Genomic DNA, 24184 nt, shown 5'->3' with positions numbered 1-24184 from the left:
CCCTGCCAAGAAGCAGGAAATCGCATTCAAAGCACCCCTGACAGATGGCCATCCAGCCTCTGCTTAAAAGCCTCCAAGGAAGGAGCCTCCACAACAGTTCAGGGCAGAGAGTTCCACTGGTCAGTTTTAATATAGTTAAATGTATGTGATAATTATTTTATATAGTGCCAAATTATTTTTTCCCTGTTTGAATAGATGTAAAATTCCAGCTTTGTTATGTTACAGCTTCCATTTTTATATCTGACCTTTGAACTAGTGTAAGTCTTTGTAGAGTTAACGCAGACAAGCTAGATAATAGCTGGCTTTTAATGCCAGTAAGCCTAGATGTGCCTTGTAAATAACATTACAAGGAACAATTTCCTGTTCCTAGCTCCAATTGCCATTTAGATAAACCTGTAAATTTCTCATGACTGACTGGAGGTGCTGTGGTTGGACCTTGGGCTATATGCCCACAAAGAGTGTGTTTTGTCCCTGGGAGACCGATCCTCTCAGTTTCTTATGCTGATTCTCTCTTATTTCACAGATATATTAGATAGTTCATATATTGGATCCAGTTTATTATAATATTAGATTACACTTGTCATTGAGAGTGTTGTACAAAATGGACATTTTATTAGCTGGTTTCTTCATTGTAGTTAACATTGAAGTATAGAAAGTTGTTCAAACCATAGTTCATGCATTTTTTTTAGAAGTGTCATATAATCCCTTTTGGTTTCTGACCCTTTTCAACACATTTTCCTACTTCTGAAATGACTTATCATACTTGCTATTTCAAAATGTTTGCAAGTTAATGAAGCACATCTTCATTATTATCTCTAGTTAGCAACTGCCTAACTACGGCAGTTAAATTCTTATTGTCTGGATGCTGCTGCTACAGAGGGGCCCTATGGGAAAAGGCACAGTTTTGTATTGCTCTCTATGCTCATTATTAATCTAAAACTGGAAAGATAATTTCGGTTTTGGCGGCTTATATCATCAATATATAAATTTTGTATCATCAGATAAATGGCACTTATTTTGTACCTATGCTAGTGAGTACAGGGGGTAAATTTATAATAACCATGGTTAGAAATAAATAGATGTAAACTTGATCCATACAAGGCTTGAGCTGTAAAGGATTGAGTAGTTTCTCTTCTTAATAATGGACTTACCTTTGATGTACTATTTTTGCGCTGAAATATGACAGAAATTTTAGCTGCTCCACAATGCTGTGGCCATAGTGTGGATCAGAATTGATCACAGAGCATATTTAACTGGGTCCTATTTATTTACTTAGACTATACAGCACAGAGTAAACAATATAATAAACAGTAATAAAAAGGAACAAACAATTATCCACTGTGAATTGAATCAAACTTTAAGAAAACTAATCCAAGGCTAATTACAGATGCCTTGTCTTATAAATAAATGTTAGTTATCCCAGTAAATTATTCTGTAAAGAGACTGTGAGATTGTAGTTGGAAAAATAGTTTATGGCCTGCATGTTTATGTATATGATAGTGATTGATTAAGCAATAGTCATTATGTTTGGAATAGCTTTATATTGAATTGTAAGAGAAGCCTAGAATTTTATAGTACTTTATAAGTATTTTATCACCATATGGGAGTTTAGACTATTTTAATTTAATTTAATGGTTATTTTCATGTCTTACAAGGAGGTATTTATGTAACCAATTTGAGTTATTTTATCAATGGTTTTATATTATATTGTATGTTTTAATGATGTTGTAAGCCGCCTTGAGTCCATTGGAGAAAGGCGGCATAGAAAGTCCCTAAATAAATAAAATTATGTAGATATATGTAACTACATGTATACTAAAATCTGGGAGGGGATATCCAAAACCTCCAATCCCAAGTATTTTGTATAAGGGATCCTCACTATATCTGGTGCTTCCTGAATGATCTCTTATGAAGATATGAAATTCTATGATCATCTGCTGTTTACAATTTCAGTCCAAACTGTCTCTGTATGTCCGTCTCTCATTGGATTAATTGACTAGCAAGCATACTTGGTTAATTCAGAATCCAGTTTCATATGTATCATTTATCTCATCTCTTCTCCCTGCCAGTAAATGAAGTAATAGCTTCTCAAGACAAGCTTTAGGGAATCCTTGAAATCAGTCATGGGAAAATACCTGGAGCCTTACCAATGTTGAGAAAGCATGGTCACTGTACTGTGATCCAAATGGTAAGGGATTATTAGCATAATAGATAGAGCATGTGATTTTACCACCACTGTGGGAAGAATCCATGTTAGGATGGAAGAGGGAATCTTGGTGTTGGTTCCTCATCATGGACATACAAGTTACACAGCGTTGGAACATGAGAGAATGCCTGTAAACTGACTCAGTATGTATATCCTGTATCCCCAGGATTTTCTCTAAGCTTATGCCTCCTTTTGCTGCTACTCAGTGTTCAGCTTGACTGAATATCATGAGTAGCAACTGTCAGCCAGAGGACCTTTTTATTTGTTGACCCTGGACTGGAATGAAAAAAATTTGACACATGAACACATTAACTGAATTTCAAAAAATTAAATAAAAGACCTATCTCCTTCAGCATGGCTATCCAGTTTTTGTGTGTGTGTCAGAAACGACTTGAGAAACTGCAAGTTGCTTCTGGTGTGAGAATTGGCTGTCTGCAAGGATGTTGCTTAGGGGACGCCCAGACATTTGATGTTTTACCATGAGGCTACTCTCATGCCCCCGCATAGAGTTGTTGGGGGAAGGTCACCTGCTCTCCCCAGATTCGAACTGCCAACCTGTCAGTCAGCAGTCCTGTCGGCATAAGAGTTTAGCCCATTGCACCACCGGGGGTTTCTGTGGCTATCCAGTTGATTATAAACCTTTCATAAGCAAAATGCAGCCAGAGTTGATTGCAGTGGCCTTGTAAATAAGCCTGTGAAAGGTACTGACCTTCCATGTCTCTGCTACTGCATGTCCATGATGAGAATCAGAGGAAATGACTCCCTCTTCCATCCTAGCATGACTTGTGCACAATGCTACCGTGCTAATAATATTTTAGTGAAAAGGAGTACATCACTCCAACACCTCCAGCACATCCCTGCTGTTTTTTCCTTCTGTGTAGAGATGGAAATTGTCCTTTCTTTGCAGTCAACAGTGTCTGGAGAACAAACTGGAGGATGCATGCTTTCTCTCCCTTATCTGCATTGAATTCTTTGCTGCTTATGGATATTACTTGAGGTATAAGCATAGCAATAAGTGTAGAGCAGGGTGTAGAGTTTTGTATTTTTCTTATTCCCACGTATCCTTTGGCACTGAGGAGATAAATGCCACTTGGATCTAGTATGGGATTTTCACCATGGGTGTGGAATCTTAAGCATTCCACACTTCATAGCCAAAATAGGGCTATGAAACCAGACCAGTAACCTTTGAGATCGATAACTAATTCTGATTTAAAATGCTTAATGCCAAAATTGATAGTGTCATACAAATGTTTGGTCAACATGTATGTATCCCTTTATTCAAAAAACAAATGATGGTAAAACTAAGGAATATGTGTGCTGTCAGTATATCAGTACTAACTTTGATACCAATGGAATATCTCCTGCCTTTGTGCTTTTCTGAACAGATAGGCATATCTGAAAACAAGTACATTGGTAAAGCCAAAATTCTAAGATTTTTTAAATTTGAAATGAAACTGAGAGTGGGTGCAAGTACCTGAATTTCATTTTACTTCCATCATGTTTTTAATTCTGTTGGAACCTATTGTAATAATACGATGCATTTTATTTCTCTTAACTTTCTGCTTGTAGCATAGTGAATGAGTGATCATTGAATATACATTCAAATGTATAAATTAAAATGTGACAGAAAGTACTAATGATTTAGTTTCATCACATTATGATACACATGCTAATCTAAGGGAACACAACAGTTTATACATGAAGTAAAGCAAAGCTTTGTTTACTTTGATACTTACACAGATGCATATTTATTGTAATTAGACCACAGCTATCCAACTCTGCAGTCATTCATATTTTAATCATTCTCTCCATGTAAATTGCATTTTTTCTTCAGTGGGATAATTGCTTCAAGTCATAAGATGAAAGTTCAATCTTTCAATGTGGCATTTTGGATTTTATACGTAAATGTGTGTGCTATTTGAGGGTTATTGTATGTTTTCCTGGCTTTATGGCCATGTTCTAGAAGTATTCTCTCCTGACGTTTTGCCCACATCTATGGCAGGCATCCTCAGAGGTTATGAGGTATGTGCTATTCGTGTGTGCTATTTGTTTGCAAGAAATACTACATTTGAGCATGTGGGCTATTGTTGTGAAGTGTTTGCTGCCAAACAGTCAGAAGGGCCCTCATAACAAGGAACTTTAAAACCTTCTATCCTTGAATAAAAAAAAATTAAGACCGTTGCAGCTCACAGAGCCATACAATCTAGTGGGGAAGTACAAAAGGTAAAAGATAACATTGACGAAAAAGGAAATCAAGCATTTGAAAGAGCTCTTCCATCTTGCCAATGCTAACTTTATTCCATTACCTATTTGCAGTGATGTTTGCATGAAATTCTTGAACTCTGTAAACTATCCAGTTTTTAGAGAACAAAATCGCCATGAGGAATACAGACACTAGCTGTTGCTGATCTGGACATATTAGCAACGTACCTTACAGTTTGTTTTCCGCAGCTGGGTAACTGCTATAATGGCCTTGTAACCAGAGCGGATGGGAATGTTGCTGCATCTGCTGTTTATATAGGCTTCCTGTTTGGGTGGTAATTGGCACTCATTCTGACAGTCTAATGATAATCCATAAACCAGTGTATGTGAACTGAGAGAACAGTCAAATGCAATAGGGAAAATGTTGCTTTTTGTGTAAAAACACCTGGATGTTTATATCTTAGTGAAATGCTGGCCTAAATCCATTTGTGAGTCTGAACTAAAGTTGCGTCCATTGAGCCTGGATTGATCTACCAAGTTCCACCTGGTTCAGTTGATCTGGTTTCATTCCTTTATGCATCATTAAGTTACTTAGGTGGTGTTGGCTAATTCCCCCATTTGTGAAGTGATATGTGACTGATTTAATAATTTTGTCCTTTACCAATATTAAGGCCCCATATTGTAGGCTTGTCCCACTTTACACTTCTACCACTATGCTTCAGCAGATAGACTACAAAGAATTCTGAAGAAACAGAATCTAAGTACAGTGAAACCTCAACATATGAGCCACCCAATTTGTGAGTTTTTAAAGATATGAGCCATTGCTCGGCTTGTTTTTTGTTCCGGGTTATGATCTGCTAGCTCCAAGATACAAGCTAGTGCAAGAGCATGCAGCCTGCCATCTTAACCAGGGCTTTTCCGTGGAAAGGGGGCTTTTGCCACCAGAGCCATCAGTGCCAGGATGGATGCTGTGGGAGGCCCAGAGCAGTACTGCTGCACCCTCTATCCTCAAAACAACATGGCGGCTGAGTGGGGGCTTCTCCCCAAAGAATGAACATTCGTGACCCAGGCAGAATGGAAAGAGGCACCATGCAGTGAATGCTGGGCCTAGGCCATGTATGGCATAGACAAACTTCGGCCCTCCAAGTGTTTTGGACTTCAATCCCCATAATTCTTAACAGTCTAACGGCTGTTAGGAATTGCAGGAGTTGAAGTCCAAAACACCTGGAGGGCCAAAATTTGTCTATACCTGGCCTACCCTTCTGGCTGTGTTTTCAAGTCTTTCTTTCAAGCGGATTTCACTGGTCTGGTGTTTGTTAGTTCCTTCCTCTGAAATACTGCCTCCTGCACCTAGGACCCTTGTTCGGTCTCCCATCTAAATCCAAACCAAGGCTGACCTGGCTTAGTGTCCAAGATCAGGATGAGAAAGAGAACTAAGGTGATGGAAGAAGCAGATAATCTGCAAGGAGTAAGGCACTGATCAGTGGGAAAAGAGGCACAGACAACTTCCCATCACATCAGTTGATGTCTGTCTGGTTTGGAAGAGTGACGGTTTTTGTTTTCTTAAAAGTAAATTTTGTATATTCTTTTTTATTTATAAAGTACATTTTCTTAATTTAAAAATGTGTAACAAAAATGGGTGAGGTTTTCGGGGTCCCAGAACGGATTAATAGCATTTCAGTAGGAAAATGTGCTTTGAGATAAGAACAATTTCAGTTAGGAGCTTGGTCACAGAACGAATTAAAGTCAAGATACCACTGTCATTCATAGGAATTTGCAGGTTTGCACCCCACGTGCCTTAAAATGTATAGATTTTTGATCTAGGACAAAACATGTGTATGGGGTTGTCTCCTGAATTTTTTCCATTAGCCAATGTTGTAGTTGCACATTTCTTCAACAATTTTAGATGTCATGATATTCTAAGTTCTAGTTATCCACAAGTAGCACGTGATTACTACCGTGTTTCCCCGAAAATAAGACAGTGTCTTATATTAATTTTTGCTCCCAAAGATGCAATAGGTCTTATTTTCAGGGGATGTCTTAGTTTTCCATGAAGAAGAATTCACTTTTATTGTTGAACAAAAAAATGAACATTTATTATATACTGTACAGTAGTTATCACAAACCAACATAACCAGACAAACTGTGTATCCTATCAAGAATTTCTTGTTACTACCATTATTTCCATGTACAACACTCTATGGTATGTACATTTACAGATCCTGCATGCTCTGGTGTTCTGTTCAGCAGGCATGCTTCTAAACAAAAACTTTGCTAGGTCTTACTTTCAGGGGAGGCCTTATATTTAGCAATTCAGCAAAACCTCTACTAGGTCTTATTTTCTGGGGATGTCTTATTTTAGGGGAAACAGGGTAACTGTGGATTTAAAATCTTTTGAATAATTGACAGCATTCAGAGATCACGTTCTAGTGCAGTGAAACTATAGCTTAGGGGAATTAATCTGAATCTTGATTAAGACGGCACATGCTATCAGTATGTTAGGTCACCATTTGTCCTGTTAGTAGTCTTTGCTTATTGAACCAGCAGGTGGCAATACTGTGATGTCCAATAGTGCTTCTCAAATGTCTGATGTGGGGGAACATCAACTTTTGATTCCCCATTGTGGCAGGGACCAGCACCATATTTGAACCTCTTTCTTTCTTTTCTGGAAAATTCAGGGTCCAACAGGTGATGTCACCAATCTATCTATGGGCACCATGTTGAGTAGCATCAGTATACAAGATGGAATTAGTATTTTCATAAAATTGTTGAAAAACAGTACATTATCTTGCTATTTGTATTGCATTCTTGAGCAGCTAGTGGGGTGGAACTAGCTTTTAACTTGGTGCAGTTATTGAGGCATTATCTAAATGAAAATGTGGCTTCCATTGAACTATATGAATGGATTTGAAATTTCTGGGAAGCTAAGCACCTCTCTAAATCCAGTTTTTAAATAATAATAATAATAATAATCTATTTGTATTCCGCCCTATCTCCCTGAGGGGACTTTTGAGTATTGGCAGTTCAGAAAGTCATTGAAACCTCTAGCAATATGATCTGATTAGCCACAGTAAATCTTGCACATACGTATATACTGCTCTAAGGGATATTGTAACACCTTTGAGGCTAACAGAGAAATAAGTTTGTTGCATAAGCTTTCATAGATTGTGCATCTGGTGAAGTAGATTCATTGTACAAAAACTTACGCTGCCAAGTGTTTTCAGTTTGTCTTAAAGATTCTATAATATCCCTTTCTGTTTATACTGATCAAGATTATCATAGCTGTATATAAGAGAGTCCAAAAGACACAAAGGGATTTCAGTATTTAATAATGCCTTTATTTGTTATGTTTTAGTGTATGATACCAAAGCATCAGATACAATACATAAAGGAAATAAAATTACGTTACTTTACATTATATGTAAAATATATTTTAAAGGTTAAAATAGTTATTAAAACATCAGATACCTTGGTGACTTTTGGCCCACCCTATACAATGTATATGGAGCACCCCCCCCCCCCCCCCGTGGCGCAGTGTGTTAAAGTGCTGAGCTGCTGAACTTGCAGACCGAAAGATTGCAGGTTCAAATCCGGGGGTAGCTCCAGCTTCTGCCAACCTAGCAATTCGAAAACATGCAAATGTGAGTAGATCAATAGGTACCGCTCCAGCGGGAAGGTAACGGCGCTCCATGCAGTCATGCTGGCCACATGACCTTGGAGGTGTCTACGGACAACGCCAGCTGTTCAGCTTAGAAATGGAGATGAGCACCAACACCCAGAGTCAGTCACGACTGGACTTAACATCAGGGAAAATCTTTACCTTTACTTTACCTATACAATGTATTCTATACATCTTTTGAATTAAAAATTATATCTTTGTATACCACTATACAGCTCTCTTTAATTTGTATATGCTTCCTCCCTTGTTTAAATGTGCTGAAACGGGCAATTTGAAGTCCTCGATTTTCGGTGAGGTTTTGTGCCAGGGTTCCCCATGGATGCTAAAATCTGTGGCTGCTCAAATCTTATTTATGTGCATAGTAAAATGGTGCCACTTATATAAAATGGGAAATGCAAGGTTTTCTTTCTGTATTATTGTCATTATTTTAAATATTTTAAGTGATATACATATGTTAAATCTGAGCCCTGTTTACATGCACAATGGAGGACCTTCTTAAAACAACACCAGAGGCAATCCAAGTGCCTGGCTACTGGACAAAGGACATTTAATATATTGCCAAGTTTTTTTAAACTTTGTGTTGTTAAATATATTACAACTGTACGCTTGGTTCACTTTTGACACGATAAATAAAAATACTATAGTTATGGTGCATTACTCCCAGTTTTGTTGCGTTCAAAATATTTTTCTGCCACCTTTCCCAGCCTTGAAGCTCTGGGAAGAAATACTGTAGAATAATAATTAACAGTTGTACAGGGCTGTTTTTCAGCTGTTTCATTTTGAGAGAGTTTCATACAAAAACAGCAGTAGTCGAAGTGGGATGTTTTTGTACATTTTATGCATTTTCAACGTTCAGTGCAGTTTTCATGGGAAATTACTGCAACCTGTGCATGAAATTTAAAAAAAATACCAGGGATGTTGTGGTTTTTGCAGGACTGGAAATGAGCTTCAGTGGCTGCAAATGTGGGTCCAAAGGCCCATGTTGTAGAAGCACTTGGCCACTCCTTATTGTAAGAATGAAACAGATGGTGCCATTGTGACCACAGGTATTGCCCCTTCTTCATATGTTAGGACCAATTGTGGAACAACAGTAGTGCTGTTTAATGGTTTTTCCTTTGAGGTTGAAAACACTACAGTGGTTTTCCCATCAGCAGGAGGTGCTGATGCTGTTTCCTAAAATCCATTGTTACATGCTACAGCAGACTGGCTAATTGGAGTAATGGTGAATAATATTAGAAAGATTAATACAACAGAAGATTTTAAGAGTCTTTAAGCTACTGTGGGAGTCACAGAATTATGAGGAAAATCTCTAGTGAATTTCCATTAAGACATGTTTTCAAAATGCTGGCCTTCCATAATAGTTTCCATTAGAGAGGATTATAAGTAGGACAGGAAAAATACCAGTAGCTGATGTTTGGTCTCCTGTGCACTTGAAAATGTAATGTCTGCAAGGGAATTTCAAATATCACAGTGTTGTCGGGGGTACAACTTGTTGCTCCCAAAAACTGTAGGAGTGAAAGATGCAGAATGGGTTTTGATGATACAATTTTATACAACAGTGTCTCTTTAATACAAATTCTACAGATTTCATGTAGCAAATGAAAATCAAGGCTCTTGGAGAAGCATGCATGTCATTTTTTCTGTATTGGTGAGAGTGGGAGGCCAAATTCATAAGAGAAAGGCGCACTTTGGTTGCCCATCTCTATAGTTCATTCTTTGCCACAGACAGCAGGGATCCTCAGATTTTGTAAGCAGAAGGCCAGTTCATGGTCCCTCAGATTGTTGCGGGGCTGAATTATAGTTTGAAAAAAGTATGAACGAATCCTTATGCACACTGCATATATCTTATTTGTAGTGCAAAAAATAATAATGAAAAACAATGCATTATTTAATATTAAGAACAATTTTAACCAACATAATCTTATCAGTATTTTAATGGGAACTGTGGGCCTGTTTTTGGCTGATGAGTTAGTCAAGTTAATTGGGATTGTTGTTGTTTTGTACCTTCAAGTCATTTCAGATTTAAAATGACTCTAAGTCTAAAGTTTATGTGGGTGGTGAATAAATTACCTTGGAGGGCTGCGTTCGGCCCACAGGTCTTTATTTTGGGGACCCCTGCCACAGGGGAAAACTACTAGGAATTTATGCATTAAGTAGTGTGTTTTGCAAACATACAGTTTTAGCTGTTTCTAGAAGTTTTATCTTCTCTACATCGGGATTACTAACCCTTATGCTGTTCTGGCTTAGTAAACTGATTAATTTATCCAGACAGGTGAGTGGGATGGGGGCTGATTTTGTTAATGCACAGAAACCTAGTAATTCCCAAAACAGAAGGCTTTGCTAGAAAAGTGAAGAGGCAATTCATAGAGTCCTAGTGTTGGGAAGGGGCCTCATGGACCAACAGCTCCTACTCCAGCTTGATGAAGGATCTCTAGCCAAGGCATCCTTAGTGGTCGTGTCTCTTTTTGAACACATTCAGACAAAGACCCTCCCACCTACCTCTCTAGGCAATTGATTCCATTATTCAACCACTCTTACTCTCAGGAAATTCCTTGTAATGTTCAATCAAAATCTACTGTCCTGTAACATCAAACCATTAGACGTGGTCTCCTCTGGGGCAACAGAAAATGAGCCTGCTTCCTCCTCTTTGTGACAGCCCTATAAGTATTTAAAGAGTGCTGTCCTGTCACCATTAATCTGCCTTTCACCATCCTGAACAAGCCCAGCTCTTTTGACCTTTCCCCATATATTATGTTCTTCATGCTTCTTATCCTTGTTTCCTCTTTTGAACTTGCTCCAAATTGTCTATATCCTTCTTAAAATGAGATTGCTAGAACTGAAGACAATAACACCAGATGAGGCCTGATCAGGACAAAATATTCTCTCGAACAGGTTGGAAGGGGTAGCAGTAGTGCAAGGTTTGTTGCAGAAGGGAGAGTCTATTCCCATAGCATTGGATTCTGCTCTAATTTTAAAACGGCAACCACCAAGATTACTGGTATACATGGAAATGTTTTCAGATTTGGATTCCTGGCTGCTATTGCAAATATTTTTTTTTCACATGTGTTGTTTCATCATTATTTTCTCATATTCTAGCTTCCTATCCTACTAGATGCTTGGGTTTTATATAAGATGGAACATGAGTTGCTGTTATGAGCAGATGCCCTGTCTTGAATTTCAAGGCAGAGAAGTATAAGTTTCCCATTTACAAAGTGTTCGAGCGTTAGATGTTTTTGATCTCTGTGTTTCTGATTTTTAGTTTGACAGTGAAAATTCCCTGGAGATCTTGCTATCCTTTCACGTGAAGTAAATAAAAACCTTGCAATATAGTTATCCCTGCACTTTTGCTCAAGTTATGGGAACATTTCACCACTGAAAAGTGGAAAACTTGTGAATATCTCCAGGGAGAATGGAGTGCCCTGCTTTGGGAGGAGTTGGTTCTACATGCCACTTTTGAGTATCCTTCAGATGCCAATTCATTTTTCTCCTCTTGTGTGTCACAAGTGTCTGTTTCGCATGGACAAAGGAAGAGAGATACTGGGGGGTACAAAAACATGTGCAGATAGGAAGAGGAGGAACTGGTTCAGGATCCACCTGCAGCATCACTTACCCTGCAGATCTGGTTTGTCCACTTCTTCCTGTTTGCATATGTTTTTGTTCCATCTGATACCTCCTTTTCTTTGTCTGAATGAAACAGATGGTCATGGCACACAGGAAGAAGAAATTGAGCCAGATAAGTGAAGTGGCCTGTGAGACCAGCCCCTTCTATTCTTGTGTACTAAGAGTTTCTATTTCTGTTTTACTCGGGCAAATGAAGGGTGAGGTACTCAGTGAAACAGAAACACATGGCATGCCCCACCTCACCTCCTGAGGACTGGGCTACTGTGGAAATGTTCACGCAGCAGCTCCAACTTCGGGAGCAGGGGCGCAAGCTTGTAAAGAATCAGAATCCAAAGTATGATATTCAGAAGGTTAAAAGATTATGAAATCTCTCTTTAAAAAAATAAAACAGCATTTATTGACATATGTTCTCCTAAGGATTATTTGAGATGTCCACTCTGACTTTTACGTCAAACATACTAGGACATTGAAGGGTAGATATACTTCAATGAGGTAAGTAACAGAGGGAAAAGCTGCAGTGGCTTTGAAGACTGTTTTAGGAAGAGTGAATCCTTGTTTTGATAACAGATCTTTAGAGTTATAGCAATCAGTTTGAGTTTCAGGAACAACTAGAGCTCAAAGATTGTGTTGTCTCAAATAAAAAGTGCTGCTCCTACATATTTTTAATTAGTGATGAAAGTTAAAGATAATATTACCATAAATAATTCTAGAAAAACAAGTGCATTGATCAAGTTGTGTTGGTTGAAGGGCTGCATCAATACTGCTATAACTACTTGGTGTGTAAACTGTCTCTTAGTGGGTCTGTGGTTGATAGTGACAAGAGGCATGCTTGGAAACTCTTACTCTCAAGGAATGTTGCTAATCTGCAGAAGGTAAATGGAAGGGATTCCTTATTTGTATAACTAGTTTTGGAAAAAAATGTATCCATATAACTCATAGGTTGCGTTAATACGTTTTCCTAAATCTGTTTTTTGTTTTTGTTTTGTTTTTCACTTAGCAATGGCACCAGCATGATATCATTGATCATTCCCCCCAAAGACCAGATTTCACGAGTGGCAAAAATGTTAGCGGATGAGTTTGGTACGGCATCAAACATTAAATCTCGAGTGAATCGCCTTTCAGTCCTTGGCGCCATTACATCTGTACAGCAAAGGCTAAAACTTTATAATAAAGGTAAAAGGTTATATAGGCTGTACTTGATATTTTCCTGCATGCTTTGGATTCACCCAAGGATTGAATTTTGTGTTTTGATTTGTTTGCTCACAGTACCTCCAAATGGTCTGGTTGTTTACTGTGGAACAATTGTGACAGAGGAAGGAAAAGAGAAGAAAGTGAACATTGATTTTGAACCTTTCAAACCAATAAATACATCATTGTATTTGTGTGATAATAAATTCCATACAGAGGTAAGTAATATTTGCATTTCTGTTCACTTTACAATACTGTTGTTCCTTTACACGGATTGACTTAGGGGGATTCCTGTGTGCATTTTAAAACTTAATTTGTTTTCCAAATATATAAAACGCCCCTTTTTTCTAGCTGTGAAAAAATGGCAGTGGGGCCTTTTTGGCCCAGACAAGCTTTTAGGGGACACCAACAGGTTCTGAAAACTCCTGACAGAAGGTCACTGGAAGTGGGTCCTGGTTACCTTCAACATCACTTCCTGGTGTGCTGCTGCAGACCACCATGGAATTAAAGGAACCAAGTGGCCTTCTAACATTGGAGTGTGTTCACTCTTCATTTAGAAGAGTGACATTCTGGGAACTGAGCTCGTTACAGATTTAGACCAAGATTCAGCCTATTAGAGTGGGTCCTAGAGTTGTGCATTTCGTACTGAAGACATTGCCATTGACAGTTTACACATACATCAGCCATTGGCAGTTCACACATACACAGAGAGACATCAAGTTGAGATGTGTGAGAGATTTGTGTTCTTGCAAAATTGTTAGCTGCCTTAAAGACCAAACATCTGAAAGAGTACAGGTGCTGATACAACCATTCTATCAAAATCATTCAAATAATTTTCAGCAGACTGTCCCAAGTATCATAAAAACATACCTTTTAGAGTCAGGTTGGGATGATTTGTTATATCCGCTCCCCCAATTCAAATCTAGTTTTGGATTAAAATACTCTTATCTGTGAAAGTTGAAGAATAATTTTGATCACAATGAATAATTTTCCTAGAGGATTAGTGGATATCAGACTACTGATTCTACTTTAGGAGGCCAATAGAATCCTTTCATGGCCTGACTGTAGGCCTGGCTGGTACACAGTGCCAGTGATCCAGGCTGGGCTGATGAGGAATCTCTTCCATCTTTCAAATAAGTCTTAAATTACCAGCTCTTTGGGGAAGATGTCACAGTTCTGAAAGCCTCTTCCCACTCTTTTCATGCATGTAATTTTCAGTGAATGTTACTCAATTAGATAATGAATTAATTCAAGTATATCGAGAATTTTTATTCACCTCAATTTGGATACAGAGAAACTTGCTTTTTCTATATTGATAGAAACAACAACAGCTTTTGCACTTTTTAAAGAGACATATTTCTGACTTAATTTGTAGATTTGATATGTTTTACATAGCATGCTTCAGTAGATTTGATATGTTTTACATAGCGTGCTGCAGAAGTTTTACATAGGGTGCTTCATACTTCCTTGCACATCACAACACTGCTTCTAACTTGATATTGGGGCCCTGGCCAGACAATTGCAGTTTGAGTAATGCACTGCAGGCTTTTAAGCTTAAATGGTTCACCATCTTGCCCCACCTACATAGTGATTAGCATTTACTTTAGGTAAGCACTTAATTTTATAAGACACAAAATGCAAGTCTCTGACATTATCTGTTATTGCTAAGAAACGTTCTATTAGTTATTAGAGTTTTCTCTCTTTTGGTACAACTTTTTTTCCATGTTCACAGAACAGTTGATTGAGGTGTCCAATAGAGTGCTGAACAAGCTGGCTTCTAATGATTTCCTCTTACCTATCTTATCCAACCTTATAATCTGAAGTAGTTTGGCAGCACTCTTTTCTATTAAGCTTAAAGGGACTTTTGCCTGTTAACAGAAATATCCACACTTAAAAAGATTATAGTGACATTTATTTTTAAAATGCCATAAATGAATCTATTTTTTATGAATGTGGAGTGAGATTCTCAATGCTGAGTCTAAAATAGATGAATTTATTCTTCCAGCTGGATTCATTGTATCAATTTCTCTGCTGTTTTGATTTTTAGGCCCTTACAGCATTACTGTCAGATGACAGCAAGTTTGGCTTTATTGTAATAGATGGTAGTGGTGCACTCTTTGGAACTCTTCAAGGAAACACCAGAGAAGTGCTGCACAAGTTCACAGTGGATCTCCCAAAGAAACATGGTACAGTATCAAATCAGTGTGTCATAAAATCATAGAATAGTAGAGTTGGAAGAGACCTCATGGGCCATCCAGTCCAACCCCCCGCTAAGAAGCAGGAAATCGCATTCAAAGCACCCCCGACAGATGGCCATCCAGCCTCTGCTTAAAAGCCTCCAAAAAAGGAGCCTCCACCACAGCCCGGGGGAGAGAGTTCCACTGCCGAACAGCTCTCACAGTGAGGAAGTTCTTCCTGATGTTCAGGTGGAATCTCCTTTCCTGTAGTTTGAAGCCATTGTTCTGTGTCCTAGTCTGCAGGGCAGCAGAAAACAAGCTTGCTCCCTCATCCCTTTGACTTCCCCTCACATATTTGTACATGGCTATCATGTCTCCTCTCAGCCTTCTCTTCTGCAGGCTAAACATGCCCAGCTCTTTAAGCCGCTCCTCACAGGGCTTGTTCTCCAGACCCTTAATCATTTTAGTCGCCCTCCTCTGGACGCCTTCCAGCTTGTCAACATCTCCCTTCAACTGCGGTGCCCAAAATTGGACACAGTATTCCAGGTGTGGTCTGACCAAGGCAGAATAGAGGGGTAGCATGACTTCCCTGAATCTAGACGCTATACCCCTATTGATGCAGGCCAGAATCCCGTTGGCTTTTTTAGCTGCTGCATCACATTGTTGGCTCATGTTTAACTTGTTGTCCACAAGGACTGCAAGGTCTTTTTCGCACACACTGCTGTCAAGCCAGGTGTCCCCCTTTCTGTATCTTTGATTTCCATTTTTTCTGCCGAAGTGAAGTATCTTGCAGAAAAAATGGAAATCAAAGATACAGAATGGGGGACACCTGGCTTGACAGCAGTGTGTGCGAAAAAGACCTTGGAGTCCTCGTGGACAACAAGTTTAACATGTTGTTTCAGAAAAGAAAAATGCTGTGAGATGTGATTTGTAATTCTGCTTTAGTGTTTATTCTTTCTCTGGATTAGATAGTTTGGTTTTAAACATTCCTGCAACTTGCATCAGTAAAGCAATATTCTTGAGTAGAATCTGAGACCTTGATCATTTGATGTTTTTGGAAAGTGGTAAGATGATCACTAAATATGCTTAGTTTTACATAATGAGCCTTGTTTGTGATGGCTTCTTGCAGCCATAGTAATAATTGCATCTGAATCAGAAATTAGATTCTGCCTTGAATGATGCATGTGAATCTAAATACGTGAATTGGGAGTGTAAGATGGAAATGGGATAGTTAAGGATGGAAACCCATTTTTGTTGCATTTCATTGTCTTTCTAAGGAAGAGGAGGTCAATCTGCCTTGCGTTTTGCTCGTTTGAGAATGGAGAAGCGGCACAACTATGTAAGAAAAGTAGCAGAAACAGCTGTACAGCTATTTGTTTCTGGTGACAAAGTGAACGTGGCTGGTCTTGTGTTAGCTGGATCAGCTGACTTCAAAACTGAACTAAGCCAATCAGACATGTTTGATCAGGTAAGTGACACGTTTTTATTTATTACCCGCCTCTCCTTATGGCTCACGGCAGGACACAACATACAGTAGAGTCTCACTTATCCAACATAAACGGGCTGGCAGAATGTTAGATAAGTGAATATGCTGGATAATAAGGAGAGATTAAGAAAAAGCCTATTAAACATCAAAATAGGTTATGATTTTACAAATTAAGCACCAAAACATCATGTTATACAACAAATTTGACAGAAAAGGTAGTTCATTACACATTAATGCTATGTAGTAATTACTGTATTCATGAATTTAGCACCAAAATATCATGATATATTGAAAACATTGACTGCAGAAATGTGTTGGATAATCCAGAACGTTGGATAAGTGAGACTCTACTGTAGTTAAAATACATCACCGTAATATACAATCATTGAAAGCATATACCGTATTTACTTGAATTTAATACTCACCTTTTTGGGATAAATTACCTTGACAAAATCGGGGTGTGCAATTTATTTGCATAATACATAATCTTAGTGTTGAGCCAAAGCAAAAGAGAAAGCTGCTTCACTAGCACCTGGAGCTCCTTTTTGAGGGATGTCATCTGTAATTAAATGCCAGGGCTCAATGCTATATGATCCTGAGATTTGTAGTTTAGTAAGGCATGTCAATTTTTTTTACAGAAAAGGCTCAAAGCCTTATCAAACTACAACTCCCAGGATTCCATAGCATTGAAACTAGGCAATTAAAGAGGATTCATTCTACATCATCCCAAGATTTTCTTTTCCATCACTGTAAGCTGTGGAGTACTAACACTTGTTTTTAAAGAAGGAATTATAATTAGGCAACCACTGTATGTTGCACCTTTTTAAGTCAACTTACAAAGAGTGCAATTTTTGCTTCTGTATAATATATTTGGGAGCGAACACTTTTTTGGTTTCAGGGTTTTGAAAACTCAGGTGCATATTAGATTTGATGGCGCACTAGACTTGAGTAAACATGGGTATTAAAATATATTTTAGTGAAATACGCATATTAAAATACACAGAACAAAGATTAAAATACAGTAGACATAAAATATGAATTTAAAACTCATTATTAAAACTGGCTGGGTAGGCTTGCCAGAAGAAATAGGTTTTCCGTTGTGTCTTAAATTCTGACAGCCCCTTTAGCTGTTGGAGCTCTTCCAGCAGGTCATTCCATAATCTTGAGATGGCTGATGTAAAGGTCCTTTGGATGACAGTTGCCAGTAGCGTTCTGGCTGGTTGGAGTAGATGTCCCCCAGGACAACTTATGGGAGCAGGTGATTCATTAGGTAACCTGGACCCAAACCATGTAGGGTTGTAAAGGCGAAAACCAACACTTTGTACTTTGCCTGGAAACTAATTAGCAGCCAGTGAAGTGACTTTAATATGAGTGTAATACATTCATTCCTGAGTGTTCTTGTGACTAGTCTGGCTGCCATATTTTGAACTAATTGGAGTTTCCAAACTTGGTACAGAGGCAGCCCAATGTAAAGCACATTTCAGAAGTTGAAGGAGTTGTGCTCATATTGAAGTCTCACACCTGGCCATCACTTGGATGATATCCACTTAGGTTCTGGTCTTTCACCAAATATTACTTATATATTGCTGAGCCCTCGGTGGCGTAGTAGGTTAAAACCTTGTGACTTGAAGGTTGGGTTGCTGACCTGAAGGCTGCCAGGTTTGAATCCAACCCGGGGAGAGCACAGATGAGCTTCCTCTATCAGCTCCAGCTCCATGCGGGGACATGAGAGAAACCTCCCACAAGGATGGTAAAAACACCAAAAATATCCGGGTATTCCCTGGGCAATGTTCTTGCAGACGGCCAATTCTCTCACACCAGAAGCGACTTGCAGTTTCTCAAGTCGCTCCTGACACGAAAAAAATTTATATATTTTGTGTTTGAATAGTAAAAGAGTTTGAAATTCATTATATAACATTATATATGACACCCATTTATTTGAAGGTGGGATTTCACATTTTAAAAATTGAAATGCCAAGTGTCTTGGTCATCCAGAAACAGTTTATTTTGTTCACTCGTTTAAAGCATTTTTTTACATTGCCCTTTATCAAAAGGTTCTATATATATGTTTGTCATTAATTGTATCATGACTTCATGTCCACCTTATCTAGTCAATAGTGGGATGCATCTTTGATTATATAAGAGCTCTTCTAACTAGACATGTTTTTATTTATAGCGGTTGCAATCCAAAGTACTAAAGCTAGTTGACATCTCCTATGGTGGTGAAAATGGATTCAACCAAGCAATTGAATTGTCCACTGAGGTCCTATCTAATGTGAAATTCATTCAAGAAAAGAAACTAATAGGTATGAATAAAATAGCCAATTTTTGCTTTCTTTGTGCATGATAAATACACCATCCATATTTTGTACAAGTATAGTTTCTAAGGTGCAGGAAGTATCCTTTCACATATCACAAAATAAAACATTACCCATAAGATGGATTTGTATCATTTCATACTCCTTATCTGAAATACAAGTAGGCATGTCTTAGGATATTTATTAGGTCTTATTATTATTAATGGTGTTGGTGGGGTACCACTTTTCTGTTTATGCAGTTTTTTGAAATTAAGTCAGCCCTCCACATTAGTGGATATTATTATTGGCACATTTGATTCAAATGTTCTCTCTAGGAATCTCTGGGTCTCTCCAGTGAAACACTGGGGTCAGCATGCACTTGAAGTTGATCACAGAGTCATGCTGGAGGATCTGGGGATTCTTAAAGAGGTCTTTTGTCATATTAAAGCAGGTTTTTTATTTACGTTTTTTTCACTTTTATGAGGATGCTGCACTTCTAACCCCAGTGGGTGTGGAAGGCTGGCTATGCCTAGATATATGCATAGTCTGCTAGACAATCACCCACTTGGTGCTACATGAGTTTGTGCTAATATTACTTTTATTGCCTGCTTAACCTAGAAATGTTGGTGAATTTCCATGGATGATTTGCTAATCGTGTGTTGGTTCTGTAGAATGTTTTGAGCATAATTACAGTCATCACTGTTTTGTCTGGTTACCATATGAGTTTAACAGGAAAGAAATTACAGTTGTATAACTTAGTCATTTGGGTCTTTATCCAAATGAGCTGAGTAATTTTGGGGCAGATTCTTGGAAGTGATGAAACTTGGAAAAATGCCCATTTTACAGGCATACAGGATATTGTTTCTTAGTGTCCTTTGGCTGCATTTTAGATTTGGTCACTCAAATTTCTGGTGTAAATCACAATCCATATGCTTCATATTGCTTATAAAATGCATGTTCATGGTAGCCTGAATCAGATTCCAGTAAAAGAGAGCCTGATTTGTTCCCAGTGAGCAAGCACATCAGGAATTTAGTTAGATAATCTGGTCACTGGTCAAGAGTATTGTCTCTGACTGACTGTGTGATATGATAACTGAAACTGCCAGGGCAAGGGAGTCAGTTCCCAGGGTGATTCATCTCAATTTTCTTCAATCTAACCAAGAGTGACCGAAATCCATGGGGAGTGTTTGGTATTTGCTAATGGAGCAACTTTCATTGGCCAGATCAAAAAAAGGGCAAAATCTCCTTGCTGCAGTCCTCTATACATTCAAAACTCCTCATGTTAGAGGTTGGGAAACCTCACATTCCAAGGGCTGCCACAGTGAAGGGAAATGAAGAAAGTATTGTCACACTGATGTTAAAGTGATGGTGCAATGTTGGATCTAGGTCAGCTTTGCTATCATGTAACAACAGTATCACCTTGGCTAAGTTAAGTTAGCATTTCTGTTGAAACACATGTTTGTTTGTTTCTCTCTGATTTCCACTGAATGTAGGCCGATACTTTGATGAAATCAGTCAGGACACGGGAAAGTACTGTTTTGGTGTTGAAGACACTTTAAAGGCCTTAGAAATGGGAGCTGTAGAGATCCTGATAGTTTATGAGAACCTGGATATAATGAGATATGTTCTCCATTGCCAAGGCACAGAAGGTATGTTGTTTACCCTGGCACAGATATTCAAAATTGAAGTATCATCTTGGTTTGCATGGATATAAATCATTCTGCAACTGGTTTAGGTCTTAGATGTTCAATCAATGAGGTCACAAATGCAATGTTTTGGTACTCGTTTTTCCATGAATATCTAAAGAATTGGTGTAGACATAAAATCCTGTATACCTTTTCGATACATTTTTACTGTGAATGAATAACAAAATAACAAACATTGAATGAATAAACCTGTATCATTTATGATTAAAGCTTAATCATGAATGAGACTTGTGCATTCATCCAAATTTAATGAATGGAGCCAGTGTGATGTATTGGTTTCAGCATTGTACTATGACTCCTGAGATCATTTTTTGAATTCCCACTGAACCATGGAAACCCACTGAGCGGCCTTGGGCAAGTCACAGTCTCTCAGCCTCAAATAACATCAAAAACAAAAAATTTCTGAACAGATTTTGCCTACAAAATCCTATCATGTCAGGAATGACTTAAAGGGCACTCAATAACAAACACATGTAAAGTGTGAACTCAGACTTCTCACATGTTATAGTGCTGCATTCATGCAAATGTTAAACATCTAGTTCACTGCTGCCAGCAGCACTGGCCTAGGCCCCAGCCCCGAAGGCTGGAGCTAGAGTGAGTGAAAACAAAGGTAAGGGGCGGGAGGGCTCTATGATTAAAATGGTGCCGGTTCGCAGGCGGGCTTACGCACTCTAGCCTGGGCCACCCGGGCGCTCTATGGTCCTGAGGTGCGTGCGTCCCTGGCGGGGCCTAGACCGGTGCTGCTGGCAGCAATGCCTGCTTCCTGAAGCGAGCGAGCGGGCATGCCATCGCCTCCGCAGGTGGTTTCTTTCCGTTGCTGAGGCCAAGGCTCTGCTCTGAAGTAAAAATTGGCACGACCGGAGGGAGGCCTAGCAGCTAAAACAGGCATGGACCGACTTGGCCCCTCCAGGTGTTTTGGACTTCAACTCCCACAGTTCCTAACATCCTCAGTGCACCTTCCTCGGTGGCGGTGGCTCCCTCCCCCTAAGTCTTACTTTCTGGGGATGTCTTATTTTCGGGAAAACACGGTATCATTGTTGACATTGGTATCTAGAAGAGATCATTTTCTTGCGAGCAACAGCCAGTTCAAGTGCCATTTTAAAAAGTACTCTTCAAGACTCAGTTAAACCTCAGATTGATCCATTTATCTAGAAAGAGTGTAATTGCCACCATTTTGCAGTAGCTCTTCCATGAACAACCTAGAAGAGAATGAGAAAATTAGTTGGTGTCAAATTGAGTGATCCACTTGTTCAGAACTCTACATTAAAGAATATAATTAGATTATATAATGCAACCATTTCTAGTCTTCTGTGCTGGCAATGTTTGGCTTTTCACAAGATAATCTGATTGCATTTGGAAAATTGTGCTGTTGTACCTCTCATGCTTTGTCTATTTTCCCTCCACTTCCTATAGAGGAGAAGATTCTCTATTTGACACCAGAACAAGAAAAAGATAAATCCCACTTCACAGATAAAGAGGTATTATATACACTTTCATTCATTAGCCATGAAATAACCTCAGTGATCTGGAGAAAGTCACTATCTACTTATCTTCTCAAATTGACTCTGAGAAAAGGATTGAATAATTAAGGCTGGATCTATACTGCCATATAAAATCCAAATTATCTGCTTTGAACTGGATTATATAGCAGTGTAGACTCATATAATCCAAGTCAAAGCAGATAATGTGGATCATCTACTTTGATAATCTGGATTATATGGCTGTATAGATCCAACCCAAGAATGTTACTTAATGCAGGACACAAATATTACAAATACATTGGAAATCTGCTGGTTAGAAATCCTTAAAGCTCTACGAAACTAATTAAGTTTGGGTTAAAAAATCTCTTCATAAATATGCAATTCATGAGCAAAAATATTTAGCGATCCAAAATGTTGTTTGGGAGGTATCTAACTATTGAGTGATTTGCTACAGTATTCATTTTTGGTCCTGTTAGGTAACACAGAACATTAATTTGAAGAGCAAAAAGATTCAATTTGTAGAGCATATAATATCAAAGGTATTGTGTAATGCTGCCATGGTGAAAGCTGTAGTCTCTCTGATATGGCAGCAGATGTTGCTCAGAAACAGGAGATCACAGAGGCATTTTTACATGAGATATGTATCCACATTCTTTCTGCATTTCATATGCTTATGTGATCACATGATTCTTTTGGCTGGCAACAGTGCAGTTCAGGAGGAAAGCTTCTGTTTCTCATTCCTTCTTCAGTAGGCCATAGCACAAAGAAAAAGAGCAATGTCCTTGGGATGAGTTAATTTGAAGCATTGTTGTAGGCAGAAACACTTCTAGTGCTGCTTTCTTCTCCAATCTTTGCCCTGGTCAAGGTCCTGCTGCTTTGTTTTCAAGATGACATCTCCTGACAGCCCTAAAAGGCTGGCTAATTGTCCAAAAACCCTCAGAGAATCCTTCCAGAACATTGGCAGTGTGTTAGAAAAAGATTAGCAGTCTGAGGGATCATAGGAAAAATGAAGTTTTTATGATGAATACTCTAATCTTGGACTATAAAATAAAAAAGCAACACAGTATATCAAAATGAGCTTTCTCACCTTTTAATATGGCTAGTGTTCGGGAATCATGGGAGTTGTTTTTGTTTATTAAATTTATATCCCATCTTTCTTTGCGAGGTTCTGGGAGAGGCAACCAGCAGTGTTGTTGTGCTCCTCTCATCACTCAGGAGAAGAAAAATTATGTTGATTATTTATGAATAAGATACCTTTCCTTGGTCTTCTCCATGTTTCTGCTTTGCTTTGCCCAGGAGCTCTGGATCTCTCAGCATCTCACCTCTTTCAGTCTTTATTTGAGCTCTTTTTCTGCTGGATTTAGTCTGTCTTCCATGCATGGTGATAAGCAAAGGGATGAAAAAGATATGAAAAAGAAAGAAAATATAGCCTTAGCAGTTATCATGGTTTCTACTTCATGCCCTAGGACCTCATTGCCCACAGCCACAGATGTGTACCCACTTCTAATACTGAATTGTTGCTTGCAATATGCATTAATGAATGGTCTTTGAAGTGTAGCTTCTTCACCAGTGACTCCAGCAGTTTGGCATATCCTATGGTTTAGTCCAAGAAATTGGCAGGCATCAGAGGATATTTTGTTGTGGAGAAGGAAGAACTAGCCTCTGCCCTTTGGATGGGTTATTGTGGCCCTTGGCAGCAGCCACTTTCCACATTTTGGAATTGTGTACTGGCAAGAATTGTGGAGGTTGAAACTTTGACCTTGCAACAGTGTGATCATACCCAGAATACCTCCTCCAAGCACAGATGTTGCGTCTCTTAACAAAGAAGTATTTCTGCCAGAGATCAGTTTTGTGATGGTTTCTTAAATTGTCGAACAGTTGAAAGCATTATTTTTGTACTCCAAAAGGCTAGCCAGATCAGAACGAATAACCACCCCACTACCCCAGGGGTTGTTCCTGCTAATTTTATGGTGCCCATGAGAGGGCTCTCTAAAACTTTCTCATCCCTCTTTGCTTAAGCAGCTCTAACTTTAAAATAGAAATTCCTCTGATAAGTACTGATAGGCCTTTCTTAGAACCATAAGAACTTTTAAAAAATGTTCTGCCTCTTGTTCCTTCTGGCCAAGATGACACCAGCATTT

The 24184-nt window shown here is 38.7% G+C and overlaps 1 protein-coding gene and 1 long non-coding RNA gene across 2 annotated transcripts in view; one reads left to right on the top strand and one right to left on the bottom strand.

The window, feature by feature from the left end:
* Positions 1-24184, top strand: part of etf1 (eukaryotic translation termination factor 1) — a 41312-nt gene that overhangs the window by 10135 nt on the left and 6993 nt on the right. Inside the window, exons 3-9 of the mRNA XM_003215255.3 lie at positions 12706-12881; positions 12975-13114; positions 14944-15082; positions 16351-16541; positions 18736-18865; positions 20350-20505; positions 21976-22040. Coding sequence (XP_003215303.3) covers positions 12706-12881; positions 12975-13114; positions 14944-15082; positions 16351-16541; positions 18736-18865; positions 20350-20505; positions 21976-22040 — 997 coding nt within the window. The remainder of the gene's footprint in view (positions 1-12705; positions 12882-12974; positions 13115-14943; positions 15083-16350; positions 16542-18735; positions 18866-20349; positions 20506-21975; positions 22041-24184) is intronic.
* The window catches only part of LOC134292604 (uncharacterized), a 39265-nt gene continuing 32699 nt past the window's right edge, over positions 17619-24184 (bottom strand). Inside the window, exons 2-3 of the long non-coding RNA XR_009999863.1 lie at positions 23298-23408; positions 17619-21761 (exon numbers count right to left, since the gene is read on the bottom strand). This is a non-coding gene — a long non-coding RNA (uncharacterized LOC134292604). The remainder of the gene's footprint in view (positions 21762-23297; positions 23409-24184) is intronic.

This window comes from Anolis carolinensis, chromosome 1 (assembly GCF_035594765.1).
Source record: "Anolis carolinensis isolate JA03-04 chromosome 1, rAnoCar3.1.pri, whole genome shotgun sequence".
NCBI lineage: Eukaryota > Metazoa > Chordata > Lepidosauria > Squamata > Dactyloidae > Anolis > Anolis carolinensis.
The sequence above is the reverse complement of the archived record's forward strand: the minus strand, read 5'-3'. Positions and strand labels throughout refer to the sequence as shown.